Source organism: Mustela erminea, chromosome X (genome assembly GCF_009829155.1).
Source record: "Mustela erminea isolate mMusErm1 chromosome X, mMusErm1.Pri, whole genome shotgun sequence".
NCBI classification, from domain to species: Eukaryota; Metazoa; Chordata; class Mammalia; order Carnivora; family Mustelidae; genus Mustela; species Mustela erminea.
Window position 1 is genome coordinate 34,108,583 of NC_045635.1, and position 26,797 is coordinate 34,135,379.

Sequence of the window (26,797 nt, forward strand, 5' to 3'; positions counted from 1 at the left end):
TGAGAGGGCAGCACATGTCAGCAGTGTAGTACAGAGTAAGTTCTGTGTAAGGAGACCGGGAGGAGTGGGTACAGTACGCCGTATGAGTTAAGGAGGTAGACAGGTGGTGATAAGAATGGGAAGAATTCTCACTAAGAGGATCGTCATGAGCAAAGGTTGAGAAGTAGTAAAGCACAGGAAATACAGAGAGAACAGCACAATTTTACCGGACCGCACAGAGCGCCTGAGGAGGGAGGGAGATGCGGTACACAGGTGGCTTCGATGTGTGAGGAAGGCCTTGTGTGTTTGTGGGGTTCGGCTTTCCAAACACAGAGTTGGGCCATCGGGGATGTCTGAGTGTGAGAAGAGCAACACTGGAGAAGGCCTTTTCTCTCTGGGCTGTTCTTCGATTCCTAGCAGACAGGTGACGGATGGGGCCCATCTGTGCCAGTCTCCACGTCATTAGGAGAAAGAGCTCCTTAGAGGATGACTGGCTTGGTCTAGGTCAAGATACTGGATGCCTTTTCTCCCACACAATGTGGTGCCCACAGCGTTGTGTTTCTTTGCTCCGATGGGCAATCTTTAAGAGGCACCTCTGAGGTATGCAAAGATAGCTCTTTAATTTTAATGTAATTGACATTTTATGAACATTTTAACAAAGTTGATGTTATAAGTTTTGTAATTTACCAGACAGCACTGTCTTACACAAAGCAATGGGGGCCTTCAGAAAAATTACTTTTTGAAAGGAGAAAAGAGATCAAAATGTTAACACCATTACCCTTAAAATCTGGATTTAGATTAACTTTGATATACCGCATATAATATTTGTTGTGGTAGCAAGTGCACTGTATAAAGTGGTCACAGAAATCTAAGCCATCTGACTTCTCTTTGGTTACTAAAGCCACCGCATCCCAACGACGTGTGTCTGAAGCATGATGAATCCCAGTCACATGAAAGAGCAAGTCTGGAGAGGAGGCGTGTCTTCAGCCTAAACAGTGCCCGGCTGAACTGAATTCTTGGTTTTGATTAGTACCTCGGCACCGTGACATTTACAGCGCTAGGTAGATAATGGTAGAAGTGGGAAGTAGAGGAGTAGGTTTTTCTCTGGTTTATTTTAAGGTCCCTCACAATATCCACCTGATGGAGAAGTTTTGTCAGTGTGTGATATTTGAAAGACTCTTATGAGGCAGAGGTACTAAGACTCAGAGAGATGAAATGGCCGTGTTTGTCACTGGGACATAAAAGGTAGCCCAGGAACTCTCCTTTCTCGCTAATGGTCACTGCGTTCTCACTCCTAATGAGCGGAGAGTTGATTCTCAAATTTTGCTTCTGGTGCATTAAAAGCATTTTACGTTTCCATTTTATGCTTCCCTGTGGCCGAAGAGGCTGTTCAAGCCAGCTACTTTCTTTAGCAACCACCAGGTGTCAGCAGAGGACTTGAAACGCGGGGCAGGCTCCATCCTGGGTTTTCTTAACTAAGGGAAGCATCCCCCATTGGAACTTTTCAAGGGCGGTAGACCTCTGCTGGGCCACCTTCTTCCTAGTATTAGTGTCAGATGCTTTCTCCACGTTCATCCATCTTCCCCTTATAAAACTAGCACCAGTCCCTCAATCCTTTGCTGATTGCAAGCTTTTAATTCTTTCATGGTGATGGTTCTAGAGAGTAGAGAGGCGACTGGGGTGGGGATAGGGAAATATCACCAAGCTCTTGTTTTTCCCGCAGATCCCTTCCTCCAAATGGGTGGAGCGTGCCGCAAAGAGAAACAGTCTGATAGTGAATCTCCGTGGCTCCAGACCGCGGGGCTTTTCCGAGTGTACAGGAAAGAGGCACGGGCATCTTTACTGACCCCACTGTTTGCTTCCTTTTGTAGCACACACTTGGGACAGTGTGTTGATGGACAGGGGAGACCTTGGCAAAGTGGGTGTTGATTTGTACCCTACTGCTTTGCTCCTGTTTCTCACCACGCCTCCTCCCTCGAACGGCCAGGCTGGACAGGAAGCTGAGGCATTTGCTATAGGACATCAGGCGATAGAGTGGGACAGAACTTGGGAAAGGGCTCCCTTGGACAACCAGGCTTCTTTTGAGCCTCACAAGGTGTCAGAAGAGGTGGCATTTAGAGGACTATCTGTGTGAACGAGTGGCTAAGCTATTGGAAAACTGAAGTCGAGACCCGTTGAGGGATAGAGACACAAAGTCAACCTCTGGCTTTAGCAGCTGAAGCCGCTGGGTCGTGTGGCCTGCTACAGGTAGAGGGTAAGGTGTGACGTGGCCCAAAGTCTGTTCCCTAAAGTAAGGTCCTGGCTGATGCAAGGTCCGGCAGTTCAGACATGCTGTGGCAATTTCCTTTGGACCAATCAGTGGGATTTGCCAAATCGCATTAAATGTAATTCCAGGAACAATTCAGATTTTTCTGTTATTTTATGTTGAATAAATCACTGGAAAAAAGGCAATGTGTTGATAGGGATTCAAAAATACTTTGGATGTTTTGCTTTTGTAAAGATCTTTGTTCTAACAGGACAAGAAAATCATCTTGCTCCTTAAAACATCATGCAAAATGTCCTTAAAACGTACCATATCCACAAGCGCCGTTGAAGAGGGCAGCCCACATTCTTATTGGCCTTCATGCCCAGCTCGGCATTGGGTGGTGGCTCTCTGACCAGGCCCGGGAGGGCTCTCAGATCAGTATTAGCATGAACATGCATTTTTCACAAACAGCTTTCAAAAAAGGTTTCTTGTTGTCGGCTAGACTTCCAATCCATGTGGTAACCGCATATGGCTTTGTGTAAGGGCCAGATCTAATTGTTCAAAACCCAGTGTCTTCAGTCTGGGGTGGCTTGAGCGACACTTCCCACTGCTTCAGGGGCTCCTGCGGGAAAGCCATTTGCCCACAGAAATGTGAGTCTTCACATCCAGGCCCCATCACGGCATTGATTGTCATCTTCACAGTTTCATAGTCCCTTTTCTCCTCTCCCCTCCCCCCACTGCCTTTTCAGATCACTGGGGTGATCCTGTTGGCTGTTGGAGTCTGGGGCAAACTCACTCTGGGCACCTACATCTCCCTGATCGCTGAGAACTCCACAAATGCTCCCTACGTGCTCATTGGAACTGGCACCACTATCGTGGTTTTTGGCCTGTTTGGATGCTTCGCGACCTGCCGTGGTAGCCCGTGGATGCTGAAACTGGTGAGTCTGTCACAACATAATGCTGCTCTTTCAACAACTTTGTGAAAAAATTTAAATCACATGAAAGCAACATGGCCCATCTTAAAGCCACCCACGAGCCAAAACGCATGGACGCTAATTTTAGTCCAGACTCTTACCTAATCCACCCTTTACTCCCGTAGAGGACAAAACAACCGCAAACATAGCCTGGCACCAAAAATTCTGGTTCTGGTGCCTCGAGGTAGGTGGTGACAAAGCAGTGGCCTGTGATTTCCAGAAGCCATTTATATCCTCTTGGCACGATGCCTTGGTCTCGTTCTGAACTGCTTCTTAGAAATCTCTTCAGGTGTGTGATGTGCAGCTTTGGTGGGCAGGGCAGCCTCTGGAACATCAACAGCCTTTCGGCTTTAGGTTCCCACTGTAGAAATACCTTCTGCCTCCTTGAACTTGGCCATGCTTGGCTGCATGGGCACGTTCTTCTCTCAACCTGTGTACTCCGGCTCAGAGCTATGAGAGCAGCTCAGCCAGAGCTCCCCCCAACCCTCAACAGAGGGTTGATGCTGTGCCAACTGTTGGCTACCAGGCCCAGGGCTGGGCGCCTTTACTGCAATAGGACACACACAGCGTGATATTTCCCAAAGGGTAAGGGGCAGGCTGTCACAAGGCTGTTACCATGATTCTTAATTTTTGGGTAGACTCCTTGCCTAATTGTCCACTCACCACCCAATGCTCTTCATCGATGAGTGTTAACGTTAAAGGATTTTATAGATCAGAGGTAGCAAAGGCCTCTCCTCAAAAGAACACTTTGTTCAAAGACATTTCTTTCAGACGCCTCATTTTGTGAAAGGGGAGAGTGAAGAGCCCCTCAGTGCTGTGGTTAGCTCTAGGTTAGGGTGACATTGAATACCCTCTAGTGACAGATATGGGGGAGAGGGTGACTCACTGCAAAGGAACCACCTTCCCAAGTGGCACTGAGCAGTCTCTCTCGACAACTCTGTGGAGGTAGTGGTTGCTCTGGCCCCTTCCGTTCTGCAGACCAGGCAGGAGGCCAATGGCCCGGCCAGCATGGATTCTTCCAGGTTGGTGGAAGAACCACAGTGAGGCCATACAGAGGCATTTCTGCTGCTGTCACCTGCCATCCCACTCCTGGGTCCACCTTCTAGAGCTTCTTCCAAGCACCGGCATCTCTTTTGGTCTAGTCCTCAACTCTGCATGCCTTCTTCCATCACCTGGACAGCTTTTCAAAAACACCTTTGCGAGGGGTCCCACCTCCAGCCAGCTGAACCAGAATGTTTGGGGGGTGGGGGGCCTGGCACCACATTCTCCAAAGCTCTCCAGGTGATTTGATGCTACAGCAAGGGCGGAGAGCCTCCCATTTAGTACAATGCATAGCGGGGGGAGAATTCACCTCAGAGGCATAGAAAAGAAAGATGGCTAAGTTTTGGGGGGTTTCATTTAGTTTTTGGCTTTGGTCTTTGAAAAGAAACATCAGTTCCTTTTCTCTGCTAGATGCCATACTGAGTGCATAACCTGCCCAGCTTCACCCAGCTAGTGTAGGGACAGCTGGAACTGGAACCCACACATGTCACCTTCCAAAGCCAGAACTCTGTCTACTATAGTATTTTCACATGGAGAAAACCCGACCCCTACCACTTGTACTTAGTACAAGCTTTCACCAGTAGGCTTTTGGCCAAGGTCTTCTGAAGGAGAAGCAGCTGTTCTCTGGAAGCTTCTGGAAACAGGGAACTTCCCAGAGACAGGAAATTGCTGATCTGGCAGACAAGAGCAGAGATCACTTGATTAACTGTCAGTCTAGAATTTAATGGTCCTCATTTAACCTCATTAATTGCAAAGCAACTGAAAATAACTGTTTCCACTTTATGGAGGCCCAGTGTGGCTGCCTCTTTCCTAAGAGTTAGCCCACAACAAAGCTAGGACCTAAACCATAAACTTCTGACCATGTAGTCAATTGTCCTTTGTTCCCCCTGCCTCCTGATGGTTACTTTCCCACAGGACTTTCTGGTGGGTTGTAGGCCTGGTGTGAGACTCTCTGCGGAGTCACATCTGCTTCTCACTGCATTGTGTACTAAGTTGAGAGACCAAGGTCATGTACATGGAGCATTCTACTCAGAACTATGTTTGCTGTTTTACTGGCTGTGCTATAAGTGTGTATAGAGACTTTTGTTAAGGTTTCGAACAAAACTGGCCTTTTAAGCCAGTCTTTCCTCCTTTTAACATATGTGCCACTGGCCGAGAAAAATAATTTATGATCCTGTGCACATATGTACACTCTAAAGTAAGTAATGTGACCATGTCAAGTCTATCCAAATTCTACAGCATCACCTAGGACCATTCCAAACATTCAGGACTGTTGTATTTCATTTTGAGATGAGAAGAAACAGATTGTAAGACATATGCCTTGTAGGAAAAGAATCCCTTCTCTTTCCTTTTATCTGCTTTTCAAAGGCACAAAAATGGAAACCCTTAATGTCTCATAAGTACCATGTAATTTATCCCTGAAGTAAGCACACACGTGCGCACACACACACACACACAAACACACAAACACACAAACACACAATTAACTTGGAAAGTACAGGAAGCATGAAATGAATAAGAAGCACTAAGGGTTTCAGATACTTACAGTCATGTAGCTTACTAGCTTTTTAAACACTATCAACCCCATGTGCTGTGCAGAGCTGGAGAGGAAAGTAGGCCCCTGGCCCTGGCTCTAAGTGCTGCACTCAAGCCCAATTACCACATTGAGGAAGAACATGGACCTGTGTGCATTCAGGGCTCTCTGTCAGCAGGAGCTCCATACGGTTGCAAACAAAGGGGGTCTGAAACCATTTTAGGTGACGTGCTGAAGAAAACTGCAGGGATTCACCCAAACGAAGAGAAGCAGTAGGTTCACGCCAGGGCTGTGGTCCCACATCCAAAGGGCCCTTGCCTAGGAGCAAGGCTGGGCTGGTTCTCCGATCTCCTGAAAGCCACGCTAGCATCAGGGAGTGGAAGTTACAAGTACTGTGGCCGAGAGAAAGGACATCTTCCCAGCGATGGAAAAGCTGGGAAACGAAATGGGCTCCTAGGGGTCCGTGGGTGGAGGGACTACGCTCAGCTTGCAGAACGCAGCTGGAGGGTGCCTGCGGACGCCAGCCGACCGCCATGGGGCAGGTGGTCGGAAGGACCCCCTAGACAGGGCAGAACCGTGACCTCCTTATCTTTTCCTCCCAGTGTACCTTCTTGCTCCCTAATTCTAACATCAAAAACAGTAGCTACCTGAGTTATAAAAAGCCCTTCCACATTTCTCCTGGTTGAGCTGAGTCTGCGGATGAGCTCTTCTCAGCGTGTGTGGCCCACAACACTTATGCATATTAAACAGACACATTTCTATATTGAGGCTCATGTAGGGAAATCTGGACAAGAGTATTTTTAAACTTTTTCTCCGCTTTGGCTGGGGGAGGTGAGGATCTGTGCGGTTCCCTGAGATGGCGAAGTCACCTAACCCCAAAGGAGCCCTCACCCCAATCCTGACGTGTCTGCCTTTGTCCCCGTGTGCTTGATTTTCAGTATGCCATGTTTCTGTCGCTGGTGTTCCTGGCTGAGCTGGTTGCCGGCATTTCTGGATTCGTGTTCCGTCATGAGGTAAGTATAAGCAGAACAGAGAACACAGTTAGAGGGTCTTCTGGGATGAGGACTTTTAAAGCCTCTTATAATGTGTGAGGGGCACAGCGAGGTTAGCTGTGTCGCCGACGGTCTCACTTCATAGGGGGTGAAATGCCAATAAAAAATCTAAACGCAGGAATTTCACCAGACTCGAAACCTTAGGTGTGGATCCTCACTCCATTCTGTGAAAGAGCTCCTGCAGGAAGTGATTCTCCACCTTGTTTTAAAGCAGTGACCTTCGCTGTCGATCATATATACTCTTTTTAAAACAGCAGCTTCGGGGGCACCTGGGTGGCTCAGTGGGTTAAAGCCTCTGCCTTCGGCTCGGGTCATGATCCCGGGGTCCTGGGATCGAGCCTCACATCGGGCTCTCTGCTCAGCAGGGAGCCTGCTTCCCTTCCTCTCTCTCTGCCTGCCTTTCTGCCTACTTGTGATCTCTATCAAATAAATAAATGGAATCTTAAAAAAAAAAAAACCAGCAGCTTCGGCAAAAGGCCCAAGTGGGTGTCTATATAACGAGATTTCTGTGACTGCTTGATTTCCCCCAAACAGCTTACACTCCCCTCTTCCCTCCCCAGAGCCCTGGCGGCCGCCCCTTGCCAGCTAGGGGTAGAAGCCAAGCCCAGGAGTGAGGAGCCCTGCTACTCTGTGGTGGCGAGGGGAATAGAGGAAAGGACCATCATGATCTGACACCCCTGCGTGGCTTTGTTTCAAAGTGACATGTAATAGGTTTAGACTTCGGAGGCTGGAGAAAAAGAATTCTGAATGCTGTTCTGTGATCGTAACTGTGGTTTCAAGGACATTGCTGGCTGTTTTGCATCCTGTGTGGCCCTCCTCCCATGGACTGTCACTGGGGCTGCTCTATTGAGACAATGGGTAGACACTCAGGCAGAGACGAGATGCCATCATGCTGTCTGTAGCCACCACGGTGTCCCCTGTCAGACATGTATAGTGGTGACAGGTCAGACAGGGTACGTGCTACCCTGAAGCTAACTCCCCCCACGGTCTGGTATTGTGCCCTGTAAATAGCAGTAAAGCCAGAAGTCGGGATGCATGTGTTAGAAAGGGGCGGGGAGGAAGCAAGTTAAAGATGGAAAACGCACCGAGGCTGTTGAAAGTCTGGCATGATCTGTCCTAGACCCTGTTTCTGTGCTTGGCCAAGCTCGGTTCCCAGTGAGCTAGCTCGTGGTGCCTTCTACCCCTTTCCCCATTGCTCTGGTTTTCCTCTCACCAGAGGTGAGATCTCGGGTGTCGAGGCCGACTTCTAGAACCCATTTTGTACGGGTGCTGCTTCTGGAATTAGACTCCCCATTTTTATTGTCAGGCGAGGTGAAACCTGATGAGGTCCTGACCTCCACGGCCCCAGAGGTGCCCCTGACGCATGTGTGAACTCCAGACACAGCTGAGCCCCTGCCCGCTCTCCTCCCATATGCTGCCGTGACTGGGCTCCCCGGGGGGCAGGAGGAGGGATACCCAGGGCCTGGACACCCTCATCCAGCTTGCCCCCGTGCCTCTGACACCCTGAGGGGAGTGGGAGGTGGGGATGGGGTGCCACCCTTTGACAAGGGGCAAAGGGCTTGTTTCTCCAGCGGAAGTCCACAGTGGCCCAGGGTTTACTCCGTGTGCCCCTGCCCAGCCCACAGAAACCGTGCAGGTGCAGTGAAATGAGGACACAGCCAGGTGCAGTATCCACCTTGGTTTAGAAGCTCCAAGGGACTAGTGTCCACTGGTCCACGGGCAGAGTGCCCGGTATTTCCACAAGGTTCCTGCCTCTGTGAGACTGGCGCCGTACTCAGCCCACCACTTCCCACCAGGCCATTACTGTCATCTGCCGTCCTCCCCGTCCAGGGTCGTTTCGGCAGTCGGGGGCAGTCTCACCAGACGTGGCGAGCTGCGTGGTAACACACCTGACATGCCCCCTTCAGTGGGTTTCCAGGGGAACAGAGAGCTTGAAAGTTAACCCTCGGCCAAATGTGCTCCCAGAGGAGGAAGAGGGTTTTGTGAACTACCTCGTAACAAGAAAAGTTCACGTCCTTCTGCCTCTCTTTTTGGCCTCGATAAAGACAGGTTAAGTGCAGGCTGGTTTTGCCCCACTCCTGTATGCTAGAACAGCGATCCGTGTCTGGTCATAGCGCCATCAGTCTTCCCGCCCCTAGTGGCCTGCCCTTTGTTATTCTTCTGAGCGAGGGCAGGAAAAGTTACAGACGGAACGATGGCCATCAATCAATTTGAAGAAAATCAGGAGAAAAGCCAGGCCTGAGGTTGGGACTCACTCTCACGGCTCTTTCAGAAGCTGGCCACGAGGCAGACTTCTTTCTTTGGATTACAGATGAGGAAAACCTTTTTTTTTTTTTTTTTTTTAATTCCCGAGCTAATAAATCCCTCAGTGGATTTCCTGAGATCTTCCGTCTCAGAAAACAGGGCATTCCACCCCCACCCCCTGGCCTACATTGATTCAGAGATTTTTCAGAAGAGGCCATTTTGGGGTAGAATTTGGTACAAATCTGAGTCCGTCTGGGTGGCGGTGGACCAGAACCGTATTCCTCCCTGCCTTCTGCAGATCAAGGACACCTTCCTGAGGACTTACACGGATGCCATGCAGAATTACAACGGCAATGACGAGAGGAGCCGGGCAGTGGATCACGTGCAGCGCAGCGTAAGTGACGTCAGGCCTCAGACTTGGGGGTGCTGGGGGCGTGGGGCCATCGGCACTTGCTACTGACTTCTGTCCTCCACTTCCATTGCCAAGAGTTCACACCCAGTCCTTGTCCAGGGTCCAGTTATCCGGGTAATTAGCATCAAGGGAACCAGTGCCTGTGGCTGGCCTTTCATCAGTATGAATTAGGAGCCTCCCAAGGAAAGCTAGCTTGCCCTTAACACCCAAAGCCTTAGAAAGGAGGTACTCAAGGTACAGCAGCCTTGCTTAGCACTGGCGCCCAAAGGCTGGCATTCTGGAAGTGGTTTCTTCAGACTGAGTGGAGCGCTCTGGTGAGCTGTGTTTACTGGCTTGGGCAGTGTGGTGGGGGTGAACGGTGGGCCTAGGAGAAGCCAAGGCAGGAGTGGGAGTGCCCCAGGCTGCCTGGTACTTTGCCGAGGAGCTGAGGGAAGTAGCTGTCCCCTACCGGGAGGTGCTCAGGGGAACAGATGCTGGTGCCGAATCCTCCCGCTTCAGCTGGATCACCTAGGGAGCTCTTTGGATGGGGTGCGGGTTCTGTGTTTTCCTTTGTCTTTTACTTCCGCAGCAGTATTTTTATTTTATTTTGTTGTTGTTGTTGGCATTTTGAGAACCTTCCAAACTTACCAGAAAACTTGACAGCAGAGTATAAGAAACCATATACACTTTACCCAGATTCAGTAATTCATTTCTACTTTTGCCCCATTTCCTCTAACATTCTCTACGTCAGAGGCTGGCACACTTTTTCTGGAAAGGGTCCTGTGGTCACTGTTTTAGGCTTTGAGGGCCATGCCGTCAGTCTGTGTCACGACTACACAGCTCCGTTCTGGAGGCACACAAGCAGCTGTAGTCTGTGAAGGGCTAGGCATGGCCATGTCCCCCCAAATTCTCACTGGTAAGAGCAGATGGCAACACACAGTTTACCAATGCCAGCATTCTCTTCCTCCCCACCCTTAACCATTTGCTTATTGGCATAGATCCTATGATCTATAAGCCTTAAAAAGAGCTTTTTAAAGCCTTTCTTATCTTGGCTTCCCCACCAAGAAGCCTGGTTTAGTTGCTCCGTACCTGGAACAGCAGCCAGTCCACACAGGTGATTTCCGTGCAGAGCCAGGCCAGAGAACCCGGCTTTACTTTGTGGACGTGGTAAGAAAGCCAACACCATATGCAGTCTGGGGCTGGCTTCCTTCTCTCAGTTCAGGCAGGCTTCCCAGTGAGTACGAGCGTTCGTGGAGCTCACCTTTCCTCACCAAAGCTGTGCCTGTTGACTTAGGGTCTTGGCCCAAGTTCCTCGTCGAAATGGCGCACGCGGGGTGGTGGGGCAGGAGAGCGCGACGTCTGTGATCCGCACACTTGGATTCACGCCCTTGCCCCCTTGACAGCTGAGCTGCTGCGGCGTGCAGAACTACACCAACTGGAGCACCAGCCCCTACTTCCTGGAGCACGGCATCCCCCCGAGCTGCTGCATGAATGAAACCGACTGCAACCCCCAGGACCTGCACAATCTGACCGTGGCTGCCACCAAAGTGAACCAGAAGGTAGGCTTGCTCTCAGCCCTGACGGGATCTGTGGTGAAGGCTGAGGGGGCTGGAGGCCGGGGGGCTTTTGGTGGGTGTGCTTCTGTGAAACTGTGTCAAATGGATCAGAAATGGTAGTCTTGGCGAGAGGGTGGAGTCTTTCCCTGTGGCCCTTCCTGTCTGGGACGAGGCACCCGAGGCCATCCACTGCTGAAGGAGCTCCTGTGACTCAGCAGAAAGAAACCAGGCACCGAGAGGGAGGTTGAGCAACGGTTCCTGCTCACCTGGGCTGATGTCAGACAGGGACTGTGGCCTTTCTTCTTCCTGGCTGTCTTTCTCCTGCTCAATCTACCTTCTAAACATGGGGTTCTTCACAGCTGGGTGCCAGTCCTTAGCACGAAGGGGGATGAGAGTTGACAGACAACATCTGCTTCTGTCAGGATGGTGGCCTTTATTTTAAGGTATTCTCTGCTTGAGGAAAAGAAATCAGCAACTCCGCTTCAACTCACTGTCAGCATCCTGTCTCCCAAAGAAATCAGAGAGAGAGAGAGAGAGAGAGAACTGGCTAAAAGACATTGGAAAGGTAGTCGGTAGTGAAAATGAGGGAAATAGAATTTCAGTCATCAGAAGGAAGACCAATTCTGTCTTCCACTTCACAGAGAATAGGGCGAAGGCATGATAAGACAGGTTTGAAGGCTGTGTCCGTAGTCTGAAAGATTTAGAGAAATGCCACATAGAAAATATGTTTTGGTAGAACAGAAGGGAGGAAAACACCAACCCTCTGTTGACTTCACCTGCTGTTATGCAGCCATTGGGTCAGTTTTCTTTTCTGACTCAGATAAAATTCTATTCTTCCAAGGTCTTCAACTCTTGATGCGATCTGGGCCAACTGCTGAATAATTCATAGACAGTAGCCATCCTCTCAAGATGAGAACGTTAAGAGATGGCTTCTGTATTTTACCCATTTAATGTTGGTATTTGTAGCATAAATGCTGCAAAGCATTGTCGACGTTCTAGAAGTTCATTGTGTCATTCTGGGCTTATGACCTGTTACGGACGCGATGTGGTCAGATGTTCCGTGCTGACTGCTTCTTGTCTTAGCTAAGAAGACATCTTTTCCTCTTGGAATTTTCTTATGAACCCAAAGGTTGAGCCTTCCTTTGTGTCTCATTGGTAAGGTGACTTCTGGTCTCTTCATGGGCATCCCCACTGAGCCCCCAGGGATGTCCTCATGCTGCCATTTTACGAAGCTCCGAGCATACCCAGCTCCAAGGCAGTGAGGTCCGAGCATGACAGAGCCCCAGGAGGTTGTTTGTGGATGCAGCACCCATCAGACTGGGTCATCTTTTTTTACCCCCAAACTTCCTTTCCCTTTGTGAAAGTTGGGGATCTAAAATTCAGGGGCATGGGCTATGGCGTCCAACTCCAGTTTTAATTCCGGCTTAGCCACCTACTAGGGGTGACCTTTCTCAGTCATATTTTCTTATTTTTTCTCAGCTACAAAAGGGGATGATCATTCCTGCCTCTTAGGATCAGCAGGAGGACAGAACGAGATAGTTGCTACAACACAGGGCCTGGCCCTGAGTAAGGACCAGAGAAACATTAAGTGTGATGTTCAATGTCAGCTACAGTGCAAACAGCACCAGGGAGGTGGTGAGGTTTGTCTCCCTCTCTACCACACTGTCCTTTATCAGGAATGATGTAGCACATCCTCAGAGGGAAGATCTTTGTTAGTCTTCAAAGGCATGTTCGGAATCCTATCCTATAGTGCATCTCTATGATCTTTAGAATTCTTCCCAGAAAGGAAGATAGGGCACCATTTTTTTTCCATTTCATTCATTGATAACCTGCAAAGTGACCTCACTCCCTGTCTCCCCCACACACACACCCATCCTGCTTGATTTACATTTTCCGGGACAACTCAGATACCTGGAAAGGGGGTTTAACTTCAACCTGGCTTTCTCTGTGGAGAAGTGAGGAAAGAGTGAAATTTGCCTACTGAGGCTCATTTCATGCCCATGGGGACCTCTGAGACAAATGAAGGCCCAGGTCTAAGTCTCGGAGGCCTCACCTGTAAAACGCAGGAGATAGGGCTGGGGTGAATACCTAATGGGAAACACTCATAAATGTTAACCCCCCTCTCCTGACTCCCTTCCCCAGGAGGCTTAAGCACTGCCCCTGTAGTTCCACGGAATCGTGCTGTCTAGAATACACACATTCTTAATCCCTGTGGATCCTTTCATGTCTTGAACCCTACGATTTAATAGCACTGAAAGATGACTCTTGGCTCTCACCTGGCAGCCTGTGCAACCTGCCTTGTTCAAGTCCCTGGGAGAGAAGCAGGAGGGAGGTGAGACTAGCTAAACAGGATATTTATTGTGTTGTGTAGGGGACAGGATTTATTTTGGTTTTGCCAGCAGGATGTTGAAACGTCTGCAGTTCACGTGGCTGACAGCACTAACTGGGCCCCTGCTCCCTCGAATTCTTGACATTTTTTTAAGAGCGAGGGCAAGAGAGAGATTTCCCATCCGTGACTGTGTTGGTTTCGACATGCAGAGAGGGCAAGCAAAGGACCTGTTCTGTTTCTGAATGTTTCCTAGGACACTTAGCAGGTCTCTGTACGTTTCTCTCATGCCTGACCACCAGGCTTTCATTTGAGGAAATGAAAAGGGATTGTTGTGGGCTGATAAGATCACAGTGTAGTAGGGAACATGAGGTAGAATGTAAACATGGCCTTGCCGTCTGCAGATCTGAGCTGAGATCTGGAGAATGGGCTCATGGGTCCCACCTCGTAAACAGAGGAATCCAGAGGCGGAAAGTATTGATTTCAACCTTGATCTTACACTGTTTACACAATGGCAAAGAAGCGAAATCACTTTCATCTCTTCATTTTAAGGAACCGTCCTACTGATAGGATTCATTAATTTGCTGTCTTCTTTAGAATGAAAAGCCATGGGAGAACTTTTCTTCTAGAAGAGTGTTCCTCAAGCTTTAATGGGCAGCTGAAACTCTAGAGATAGTGGTCACATTCATTAAAATTCATTAAAAATGAATAACCCAGGGATTTGGCAGATTCTGATGGAGGAAGTCTGAAGGGAGGCCTCAGATTCTGCATTTCTAGCAAATTCTCAGGGGATGCTGCTGCCCCTGGAAGATCTCCACTTTGAGGAGCAACGTTGAGAGAGAACGATTTTGTCACAGTTGCACTAATGGCAGAGATGCATGTTTCCAGTTGCTCTTGCTGGTTGGAGTGGGCTTACCAAAAATGTGATTGACTCTGCTCCGAGTCTCCTACAAACGGAACAGAAATCATATGTCAGAAAAATATATTCCGCTTACATGCAGCATTGAAGTTTATAGGAAAAATACCTATGCCAATGTATATTATAGAGTGAGAAAATCACCTGCCTTGCTTTTCTCTGGTCTTTATTGTTGGGTTTGGGTTTCCGTATCTTGAGGTGACCTACCACTGGCGTTGGACTGAATGAACTTCATCTCTCAGGCCAACCATCAGTGGTGGGGAGAAGATAAGGTCATGATGGCCCCCTGGGCAAAACACAGCCCTAGCCAGTACCGTCCGGGAAAGTGTTCCAATACCCATGTCTCTTCTTGCATTGAGTTCTTCCTAACCCGACCTGCTCTCCCTTCCACTACCTTTTGAAAAGTAGTGTGACAGATACTTTCACTAGTAAAAATGAAATCAGCAAGCAGTCTTCTACTACAAAGGGAGAATCAAATTTCAAAATCTCTCATGAGTAGAAGCAGATTTCCTTTCCCACCCGCCTCCAGGCTTCACATTTGCATCAGCTAACCAAGGAGTACAGTCGGCCCATTGCACTGAAAGCATGTTGTCAGAGCGCTGCTGCTAAGTCAACACACTTCTCTGCAGACAGACTGCAGACGCATAAAATATCACTTATTAGAAGCTACAGCACTGGTAGAATTTTCCTAAGCTCTGAGAAATGTTAAATTGGTAATTTTGAATTCCAGTGTGGGAGACATGGTTTCTTCTTTTTGTGTGTGTGTGTGTGTGTGGTCTTCAGATATCATTGCAATTTAGTGTGCCTTTCTTGATAAACAAGAATTCTTTTTACCCTGTTTATAAAATTAATGTCTTGGTTTCTGCAGACTTATATATTCAAGTAGAAGCCGTTTTTCAGAAAACTAGAAAAAAAAACATGTCTTCTGAGACTATATAAGTCAGTTCAGAAATCTAGGCTGACTTGGCCCAGTTTCAAATAAATATACATATAAACACACACACACACACACAGAGAGAGAGAGAGAGAGAGAGAGAATTCAACCTGTCAGGCATTTAACAGGAAGAGTCAGCTTGTGCCTTTGCATTATGGGCGATACACAAAATTTGGTGTTTCCTACTTGGACCAGGTTGATAAAATGTAATCCCAAATAACAACAGCAAACAAACTTATTTAGCAACCTGGTTGAACTCCAGCCAGATCATTTATTTTAAAGAAAGGTGATTGACTTTATCAGTATTACACTAACATTGAAATTGATAAAATGGGTGTTGGTTTTGGGACACCTGGGTGGCTCAGTTGGTTGAGCAGCTGCCTTCGGCTCGGGTCATGATCCCGGCATCCTGGGATCGAGTCCCGCATCGGGCTCCTTGCTCAGCGGGGAGCCTGCTTCTCCCTCTGTCTCTGCCTGCCATTCTGTCTGCCTGTGCTCGCTCTCACTCCCTCTCTCTCTGACAAATAAATAAAATCTTTAAAATTAAAAAAAAAATGGGTGTTGGTTTTAATCACAGCATTTGGAGATTTCATTGTATGCGAAAGGAAAATTCACTTCATTTTATGGACAAAGTTATTGACACCTAGAAAGGAGAAGTGAGGGAACGCCTTGGTGACTCAGCCAGTTAGGCGTCCGACTCTTGGTTTCAGCTCAGGTCCTGATCTCAGGGAGTCTGCTTGAGATTCTCTCTCTCTCCTCCTCTCCCTCTGCCACTCCCCGCACTGTCTCCCCCTCTCAAAATAAATAAATCTTAAAAAAAAAAAGAAAGGAGATGTGACTTGTTCAAGGTCCCATAGTAAATTTATGGAAAGGGGGACTATAAAACATAGGTTTTTCCCTGTTTTAAAAAAAAAAAAAAAAAAAGCTTAATGGTCTCCTTAGGAAGAACCCCAAAACACAATAAAGGTAGCAGGCATTCACCACCCCACAACCTGATGATTTCACTTATTTTTCTAAGATTGTGTCACTTGTTATCAAAATGCTAGTAACCATGTTTATTATGCTGAGTCTTCCTGTACAAGGATGTGGAATGCTTCTGTACGGTCCAAGTCTGCGGGTTTGTTTCATAGGTCTGACAGATGTCCTGCTACACTTCATCCTACCGCTGAAACATTTCTGGATGAAACGACCTATCTGGGACTTGTTTTAAAATAGACCAGCCAGGGGAGGAGAGCTGAGATTTAAATGAAACCAGATTGGCTACATGTTCATTGTAAGGTTAGAGAAAGGGTCACTCGGGAGGTCACAGTACTACTCTCTGTACCTTTACTTATGTTCGAAATTTTCCTTTTTTTGAGTTTGGACAGAATGCTAGCGAGTTCCTAGGGTGAAAGGCAGCTGGATTTGCCGACTGCGGGTTGGAGTGTATATTGGCTAGGGTTGCAGGTTAACACAGCTCAGTCTGGCCTGGGTGTGAAATGTGTCTCTGAGGCCCTGACACACACTCTCTCTCTTTCTCTTTCTCTCTGTTTGCAGGGTTGTTATGATCTGGTGACCAGTTTCATGGAGACCAACATGGGAATCATCGCCGGAGTGGCTTTTGGAATTGCGTTCTCCCAGGTAGGCTGCGTAATTGTGCGGTCAGGCCTGGCCTTCCCCAGCCTCCTGCCCTGGCTTCCTTCGCCGGGCTCCCTGCCTGGCCCCTCTGGGCCTTGGGAGAGGCTGATAGATAGCTCCTTGCTCATTAGTCCTCAGGTCATCTGTTTATTGATTTTTCTTCTTCAACTTAAATGAAGTTTTGCCATCAAGGGAATATCGGTTACAGTTCAACTAATGACTAGCTCCAGAAAACAACTTGCTGCTTCTGTAGGTCAAATGGAGGTTAACTGAACCAAGCGCTGGCTTAATTGGAGCATAAACAACTCGAAACGTCAAATGGCTGATCTGGGTTTGGGGGGAGGCTCTTTTTTCCTGGTTGACCTGTCCCTGTTTTGTTCTTCGTTCCTGTTGATTATGCAAGCCTACAGTTAGCGAACTTTGGCGATCATTACTTTCATCCTAAGTTTGACTACGGTTCCTTACGATGGAAGCGGAATTCTTGTCTTTGAAATTGTGCAGCCCTTTATCCATCCAGCCTCTCTAAAATAACAGGAGAAGTCATTCTGCCAGCGAAGTGCGCCACGCAGACTCATGGATAGAACACGATTAAGCTGACTCAACTTTGGCCCACCTCAGCCCGGCAGCACAGTACCCCACAGGCGTCTGATCTCCCGGCCAAATGGTCACATTACTGCGACGACAGAGCTCTGGGTGGGAGGATTGGCATGTATACTTAACAACCAAATGAAAACTTTGTGTATGTTTAACTCCAAATTTTTTCAGACCAACAGATCATTTTTCCAACAAAGCCCAATTAACGTTCTCTCGGTAATGTTTCCACCACTCTAATTTCCCCTGCCTGAATTCCATCTTTGCTCTCTCGGACTATACTTACCTTTTCCCTGCCCCCCGCACCTCCTTCCTTCCTGCCTAGCAGTGTAGGCGCACGTTCATTCTAGCCAAGTTCGTTCTTCAAACGTTTTAATTGAAATACACATAGACGGAAAAGTACGTAAATTATAAATGCACAGCTTAACAAACCAGCACAATGTGAACATATGTGTGTCACCCTCACTTAGATCAAGGACTAGAACATGGCCCTAGTAGTTTTTGCAAAGAAAGGGTTTCACCGCAGGTCAGTTGACAAACTTCTTCCTCAGCAGTGATGAAAACCTAGGCGACATTTCATCTCACAAGAGCATGTGGACTCATCCCACGGGAGTGTGTGCTCCTTGTGGTCTTTTACCATGCTTCTTCATTGTTGGCAGCCCATGAAGGGAATTATACCCTCAACACGCCAACACGCAAACCAAGATGGCACCACAAACCATGCCATTTCGTCTCCAGGATGTTTCCCAAAGAGTTGTTGCCCCAGACTTTCTTCCGACAGCTATTGCGTTTCAGGGAGGCATCTGTAAAGGCCAAGAGATGTGTCAGGGGATCCGGGACCCACGTCCGAGCCAGATGTGCAAGGTGCACTGGGGAGCTTGCATATTCATCTGTGCATGTATATGCAGGGTCATGTTGATGTCACCGACAGGCCAGACGTGTGCTTGGTGGCCGGGGACAACAGTCCCCTCAGAGGAAGGAATACAGGTGAAGTTTCCCCTAATGGCTCTCCTAGAACCACAAAGGGACCTGATGCCAGTACTCTCTCCATGAGGAGAAGGGAGCCTCACAGAGCCTGGAATCTCATGGATAAAAAGTTATGTGATCTAAGAATATTCCTGCACGGCCATAAGGGGCATGGGTGATTCTCCCGTTTTCATTAGTGAAGTGAGCCAGGTCATGAAGAATCCGATGAAGAACTCTCCTCTCTCATGCTTCCCTATGAAGGGGAGGGGAGGCATTTCTACTTTAGACAAATCACTTGATGAGCATGAAACCGTCTGTCCTAACCTTGAAGAAATGCCCAACGTGGGGATTGTGGAGTTTGCTCTGTGGCCCTCTGGTGCAGTGAGAGAGGGGCCAGCGTCCCTGAGGGAACCCCCACACAGAAACTCTGCAGAGATTTTAGGGCTCATCAAAGTACCACATCGTTGCTGGGTTAAGACAACAGAACACAAAGCCCAGGGGCATCGCCTAGCCAATCCCATTCACCCGCAGGATCAGACAGGGGCAGTGAGGCGGAGACTTGAGACCTGCCATGCTCAGCTGGAAGCAGGCAAAGAAGAGCCCTAGCTGCCTTTCACTAGCAGGATGTGCTAGGAGCCTTGGGGGTCCCGGCAGCTGAGGTTGGCTTCCAGATACCAGTAGATCCAAGGCCTTTCTGGGACAGCGGCGGCCACTTACCAGCTGCCAATTCAGGAAGAACCAGCCACACTGGTCCTGGTCAATGACCCAGAACCAAAGCTTTAGCCAGAATTTTGTGCTCAGAATTTTTAGGACTAGTATCAGAGAAAAACCTAGCGAACGTTGGCTGATTTAGGTGAATCAGTCATGTTGGCTGACGTCTTGGCCTTCCTGTACTAAATGAGGTTCTACTGAGGAGAGGCCAAAGTCGGTAGGAAAGAACAGACCTCCGTCACGCATTCTCCCTCTCTCTCTGCCCTCTGCCTCTCCTCTCCCTTCCTCCTCCCCTTTCCTCACCCACCTCCACCCACTCCTTGCCTTTCCCCTCGCCTGACATCCACAGCCACACTATCATCTGTGGAAAAGAACTGGCCTTGCTCATCTGTTGTGTCGGAAAGGAAAGGTACTATAGAGTACAAGGCGGACGAGCCGAGCCGAGCCTTTCCACAGACTGCACAAAACCTCTGTCCCTGGTTAGCTCCTTTAGCCAACTGAAAGCCTTTGAGTTCTGTTCTGGGCAGCAGGATTTGTGCAGACATTTCATGTTTCTCTTACAGGCTCCCATGGCCTGAGCCCTATCAAGGGAAAACCCATTTGTCTACACTCGATGGGCAGGTCCTGCTCCCTCTGAATTCATTCCTAGCAGGAAGTTGAGTGTTTGGATAGGCTACCTCTTCCCTGCATTTTTTGGCAGCTACTCTCACTCAAGACAGCTTGGAGAGGGAGACACACACAGGCAGAGTGTGAGTGTGTGCACATGTGCCCTTGTGGAGGGCACCCCATCTCCCGCCCTTAACATGACCCAGTGCCAAAGCTGAGAGTGTCTGACACTTACTCCATTTGTGACGCTGCCCCTGACCTTGGTTGGCTTCTACTGTGGGTTGCAAATGGGGAGTGGCAACGCTCCCACATCTAGTGTACACAAACACACAGCCTTGCTGGACGTGGAACGTGTTAGGCTGGATTAATCCTCCACATCACAGAATAGTCCTGAATGGGGACAGTAGAGCTATTTTCCAGAAGTGGACGGTTGAGTGGCTTGCTTGAGTCTGGGCTCAAGATCCAAGCATACAATTCTGACCTCTCCACCCGGACTGCTTTTGCCACCAGAGATCAGCTTTGTTTTTGCCTCAGGAAGCACCTAAAGGGAACTTGTTCTGTGCTTTTATAACAAAATGGGGGAGTCTGTGAAATTGAAAGGGAAAAGGTACTCATCAAAAAATACAGATCCTCCTCCTATCCATCCATCGCCTGACTCGCACCCCTTCGGGGCCTCCCCTGGGACGCACAGGCTACTGGGATGATTCGTTATGAGTAAGGAACTCTCTTCTGGGACTTGCTGACCTTTTCCATGTAGAGGTCTGGATGAAGCTGTTCACAGCCTTGATGAGATGTGGCCAAAGAAGGCTAACGGAGCTCTTTACTTATTTCCCTAGTATCTTCAGAGCCCGAGATGGTCCTGAATAGCATTTATACAGTTTTATGTCAAACCAGATTCCTTGGCGCATGCCAATGACACGGAACCCCCACCTCGGTCATCCGCACAACCCCCCCCCCCCCCCGGCATTACAAGGATCTAAGCTTTTGACCTATTGCTTGTCGCTTGCTTGTTCAGAAAGTGGCCTTTACAACTCTGCTGTCCTCTCTGTGGACAGGAATCAGGAATTGGGCCACCTTTGCCTCCCATGGCGATGGCAGGGACAGTGCCCTCGGCCCATCGCCCCTTACCTCTCTAGTCTTTGCTGACCTGGGCCCCGCCTCTCTCGCGCTCCTCTCTCCCACCTCTTGGCATCTGCCGGGTCCCTGGTGACTTGCAGGGCCCCTGTGAGGCAACCCATGTCGCTCGAGCTTCACGGCGTTCAGACTTCGCAGGCTGTCTCTGTGGGAGGGCCTTTACGAAGTCTGGAGTCAGCCTTCTGTTAAGTAGAGGCCCTTTCTTCTCTCTCCGCTTCTCTGGCTTCTCAGTTCTGGAAGCGGCAAAATGTCCTAGAGGTCCCCATGACGCAAAAGAAAGCAGAATATAGTACTAACAAGGCAGACAGTGGTAAAAATAAAATGTAACCTCAAAAAAAACTAGATGAAGATGAATTATAAAGTCTTCGTCAACGAAGTATAAATAATCTGATCTGAAACTCTGGAGGCCGTCAGACAGCAGGCCTTTCACCGGCCACGGGAATGGCGAGGGGTGGCTCTGGGGTCCCCATCCTGAGGGGTTCCAGCATGAGAGACCAGCCCCCTTTTTCCCTCTCTATCCGGGGCTTAAAGCGGAAGTCTGGCCCAGTGCCTGCTTCCTGCAGCCTTGCTACACACCAGCAAGACTCTTTGAGGGGCTTTTCCCATACAGTTAGTGCGAAACAAGGTTTTGTCAAAATAAGGCTGGGCTTTTCTGGCTACAGAGAGAGGAACTGGGTCTAGTGTCACACAGGTGTTTGTCCTGACTCACACTGAGGGAGAGGCCCTGACTTTGGCTAAACAGCTTCCTGTCACGTACCCAGAAATCACCCGGTAACAGCTGCTATGAAGTATGGGACCCTCCCCGCCCAGCTCCTGACTTTCCATTAACTTGGTACTTATGGAGGTGGGAGGGTGAAGTTTCTCTCAAATATGGTAAAAACATGAGAGCAAATTTGAAATCTACAACCCTGTGAAGAATCCCAAAATGCCTACTACACCCCAAATCCTAGTTTTTCTTACACTAGAATTAAATAAAATAAAAGCCAGTGTGTGTAAAATACTGTTTTCAAATAGCTTCTATGATCCTCAGTTCAGGATGCTTTTTTTTTTTTTTTTTAAGGAAAACAAATTTCTTAGTAGATGTTAAAAAATAACTTTAAAAATCTGTCTTCTTCTGTGGGCAAACAGAAGGTTATGTTCTTGCCCGAGAAATAGAAAACACAGTAAGGTTTTTGGTTTGGTTTGGTTTGGTTTGGTAGGGTTTGGTTTTTTGTTTTTTGAAAAACATCTTTTTTAAAAAAAAAAAATTTATTTTCATTCAGTTTAGTTAACACATATTATTAGTTTCAGGGTAAAATACAGTAAGTTTAAAAGCAAGTCGCTTTCATTTGTAGCCATATTTTTAGAAGTTCTTGTTTCTCTGACAAAGTATGTCCAGTGCTTAAGAATGATGCTATTCCTGTTTGGGGCGGGGCGGGGAAGGTGGAGGCACATGCTATCCTTCCCTGAAAGCAGAGATTTTAGATACAAGACATAGGTAAGCATCCTAAGGAGTCTTCTGGCTGTGCGGCTCAAGCATTGCCATGGAGGCCAGGAGCATCGGAAAGCATTGAATTATGGGAGCACTGCCAGCCTCTTAGTGGGGTGGTAACTCTCCGAAGTGCTTCCAGCACACATGAGCTCAACAGGGAAACATGAAACGGATCAGCTTTACAACAAAAAAGAGTTTAGGAACTTGAAATCAAATAAAAAGATGCCCACTGAAACCCCTCCATCCAGAGTTTGCAGGGCAAGGCAGGAGGGAGCCCTCAGCGTGAAACCGAGGAGCGATTCTGGAAAGGGCAAGGTCCAGGCTGAGCTATAGGAGTGGGCGGCAAGGGAAGAGGCTGTCCTCTGATGGGAAAGAGGGTGGAAACTTAAGCTCTATGTGAGCTACCAGTGTGGTTTGGGGGAAAATCATTTAATATCCCCTGAGCCCGTTTTCTTATCTCGAAGGTTGGGATGATAATATTGTACGGGGATATGGTGAGGGTTAAATAGCTTAATACACTTGAAAATGCTGTATGTCTCATGCTTGTTTTTTTTGGCCCAAATCTGATTTTTAGGAGAATCAAGTGTGTTAGGGGCGCCTGGGTGGCTGAGTTGGTTAAGCGTGTGACTCGGTTTCGGCTTTTGTCATGATCTCAGGGTCATGAGATTAACCCCCAAGTGGGGCTCTGTGCAGGGTGTAGAGCCTGTTTGAGATTCTCTCTCTCCCTCTCCCTTTACCCCTCCCCACCTGCACTTTCTCTCCTTCCCCACCCCTCCCCTCTTAAAAAGTATCAAGTGTGTTCTGGTGTACGTTGGCTCCAGAAATTAGCAGTTCTAATGAAAAGGGAGAAACTATAAGGTTCAAAGTCCTTACAGTCAGTTGGGGGGGAGTTAATTTGTGTCATGTGGCCCAGAATTCTGGAGGTTACAGCCATGGTTCCTGTGGTGATTTGGTGGTTTGGGCAGGATACTATATGTTTTATGGCACAAAAATGATGGTGGCCCAAGCCGTGGTAGGAGATGGGGAAGTCCAATAAGGTGGTGATTTTTCTTCACCTGATGGAACTTATGGTTTTTATATTTCACAGGTTAGTTTTACTTTTAAAAATGAAGATAAGAATCTGGGATTTCAGCAAGAGAGGTAGCCGTGTTTCAGGGGTTGCCCTGAGCCGCAGTGGGACGTGCTGTGGCTACATGTGTCCCACCTGTAAAATAAGGGCGACCACGTGCCTGGATAAATTGTTTCGCTCACCCAGAAGGCTTGTGGATGCACCAGCATTGGGCGCCAGCCCCCAGAGCATCAGAATCCGCATGTCTTAGTGGAAACCAAGATGTAGGCCGAAAATATCTACATGGTTAGAGACAAAGAGAAGTTTAAGCATTGATGTCCCTTTTCCCCTAATCCAACACCTACAGCTCTCAAGCCATGGCTTTCTTACCTCAACTGGCAAACTCAGTCATGAATAGCATCTCATTGCCTCAAGGAAAGAGTGATGATCCTGTTGGCCATGAATGCCTAAAGGATCACACTGTGTTGAGATATCTTCCGAATGGGCGTGTTTGGCCTTTTTGGGCATACCTTGCTGATTCTGTGGTCCTTCCATTTTTTTCTCCTACTCTCTTTACATATGGACCAATCATAATACTGCTTATGTGTCAAAAGTTGTTTTTAAGCAGCCAGAGCATGCTAGACTGGAACCTTATGGCCAGTTCTGGAAACTCCATTTGTCCTGCCCTAGTGGTCAGACTCTCTAAGTCGTGGATCTCACCAGTGAAATCACGTTTGATCTTTCTCATTAGTGCCCTTTTCCTTATTTGCATACAAAAGCCCTTCGCTGTTAAAAATTAATCTGGGGGGGTCAAAGAAGTGCGCAGTTCGGGGACTTCAGACTGTGTCTTCCTTTCTCTCCTGGAAACAGCTGATTGGCATGCTGCTGGCCTGCTGTCTGTCCCGGTTCATCACGGCCAACCAGTATGAGATGGTGTAAGGAGAAGGTGAGTGCATGCAGAAGTGTTTAATTTCAGGGTTTTCCCTCTGGGGCACATGCTGCCCTGCAGAGGGGCAAGGGTTCCGCCCAGCCACTTAGCTACTTTTGCTCGGCACCACCTGCACATGAGCTGAAACCTCGCTTCTGTGGCTCAGGGGCGGGGGAGGGGGGCAGGGTATGAAACATCTGAATGCTCCCTGTAGCTTGTTCCCTTCAAGTCCCTGTTAAGTCACTCACTTGTTTTCATTTCTCCCACAGTCTTTCAAGCACGATGGAATGAGAGACCTGTCTTAAAAACGAACCACAGCACTCTCCGAAAGACTTCCAGAGGATGTTAGAGCACAGCACCTAACACACCCACCCCGTGCTCCCTAATCCCCCAGCCAGTGCCCCAGTGACCTGCCCACGCGGTCTCCACTCCGCCTTCCAGCCCGCATCCCGTGTAGCGTTCCATTTTGTGAAGCCCCGTCGTGCCAGAGTGTAGCCAGGTTCCCTGCATCCAGTCCTAGTGGACCCCACCTGAGGCCCCCTGCGTGCCAGCTCCTCCATCTGTACTTGGTCCGACTGTAGCTCATTGTAGGTGACTGGTTATCACACCACCCCTGGCCCCGCTGGGCCCTGCATGGAGTGTGGAAGGTTCCCGCTCACCCTTCATCATGAGTGATAAACCCCATACCCCTTGATGTAGATAGGCTGATAGCGCTCTGTTCTTTTGGCTTAATCTCCTTTTGGTTTGGTTTTCCCTTTACTAAGACTCTGTTCCTACCTTCTTCAGGCTGCCTAAGATATGTAGAGAAACATCAGTAACCATCCGTGAGGAGAAAAAAGCCTGCATCATGCATGAAGGACACAGTTGAGCGTTAGGTGGCCTCCTGACTCATTATTGTTACATGCCTGGGCACGTGTGGACGGTTTAGTGACCCCCATGACTTTTGGATGAAACCTATATAATCCTTTTACCAAGCTGTATTGTCGCCTCCTGTGAAGGAAATAGTATCACTTCTGTTCTTCCCCAATTAATTGCTCTTGTGTTCCTTTACTTCTTTCTGTATTTTTTTCTTTGCATCAACATTACGGACATCGAGGACCTCAGCAAATCCGTTTAAAAATGAGTGTAAAGGGGGAACTAAAGTCAAAATATTTTTAGAAGATCTTAAACAATGCCTCTGTCTAGCATGCCAACAAGAATGCATTGATATTGTGAACATTTGTGATACATGTATTAATAAATAGAATCATTACAAATTGCTGTGTTTTGTTCTTTGCTTATCGTGTAAGCTTCTACGCACGTATTTCCACTTCGCCTTGCTCCGTGGGTGATTGGGAGTGGATCATCTTACGCGCTGCCACAGCCCTCCACGCATGGGCCCACCCCTCCATGCGCACGCCCACCCTTCCATGCATGTGCCCACCCTACCGAAATAACCTTGGGCGGTGCAAAAGCCAAAGGGTCAGACTTCTTTATGGACATTTCAGAAGCTTGAATCATTTATCATGAGCAGGATGTATCGTTGGCTGCGAAAATAGAAGCTTCATACTATTGCAGGCTAGAGGCAGAAAGATTTCAGCAAAGCCTTCAAAACTCAACGTCATTTGCAAGAAAAAAAAAAGAGGAAATGGACACCTATTCTCTCCTTCCTTGTTTCGAATGAGCATTCTTCCTTTCCTTCTTTCTTGTCTGGATTGAAGAAACTCAGTCTGGAGAAGAGATGACATCAGGCCATGCAGTCGTCCCCATGCCCTGGTTTGTACTAAAGTATGGAATCCATATGCTTGATTTAAGCATTTTAGCAATAGGTGGAGTATAGATTATCTGCGATCTGTATTTTCCTTCTTTTTTTTTTAAAGATTTTATTTATTTATTTGACAGAGAGCACAAGTAGGCAGAGAGGAGGAAGCAGGCTCCCTGCGGAGCAGAGAGCCCGATGCGGGGCTCCATCCCAGGACCCCGGGATCATGACCTGAGCTGAAGGCAGAGGCTTTAACCCACTGAGCCATCCAGGCGCCCCTGTATTTTCCTTCTTAATGAGTCACCTTAAAAACAAAATAATGAAAGCATACATTGATCTGTCCCCAAAAAAAGTGGATCTAAAACCTCCCTCTTCACTGTAGAGCAGATAGTTCTTCAAAGGGTCAACATTTTTAGAGAATTAAGAGATCTTTCTTGGAGTTTCCATGGGTTTTTCTTTAATTTCTTGTGTTGCATTGTTAGCTCATTAATTTGTGCCTTAAAAAAAAAAAAAGGTGTTGCTTTAGCTGCATTTCAGTTTTGGTTTGCAATTTTTGTTGTCTTTTATTCCAGACATTTTGCAGTTTTCTTTAGGATTTATGCACTGAACCAGATAGGAATTTTTTTTAATTTTTAATTTCCAAATATGTAGAGTTTGAGGCTGCCTTTTTGTTCCAACAAACTTGTTTTGTAAGATAAAGATTCTTTATTTTTGTTGAGGCTTGCTTTGTGTCCTAGCATATGGTCCATGTTTGTTCTGTATGTGTTTGAAAGCTTTGTGTATTTTCTAATT

At 47.9% G+C, this 26,797-nt stretch overlaps 1 protein-coding gene across 1 annotated transcript in view; it reads left to right on the forward strand.

Moving 5' to 3' along the window:
- Positions 1–25,520, forward strand: part of TSPAN7 (tetraspanin 7) — a 122,189-nt gene extending 96,669 nt beyond the window's left edge. The window contains exons 2-8 of the mRNA XM_032330403.1: positions 2,974–3,162; positions 6,712–6,786; positions 9,368–9,463; positions 10,864–11,019; positions 16,729–16,812; positions 24,207–24,282; positions 24,534–25,520. Of these exons, the coding sequence (XP_032186294.1) occupies positions 2,974–3,162; positions 6,712–6,786; positions 9,368–9,463; positions 10,864–11,019; positions 16,729–16,812; positions 24,207–24,275 (669 nt within the window). The 3' untranslated portion in view covers positions 24,276–24,282; positions 24,534–25,520. The remainder of the gene's footprint in view (positions 1–2,973; positions 3,163–6,711; positions 6,787–9,367; positions 9,464–10,863; positions 11,020–16,728; positions 16,813–24,206; positions 24,283–24,533) is intronic.
- Positions 25,521–26,797: the final 1,277 nt, after the last annotated feature.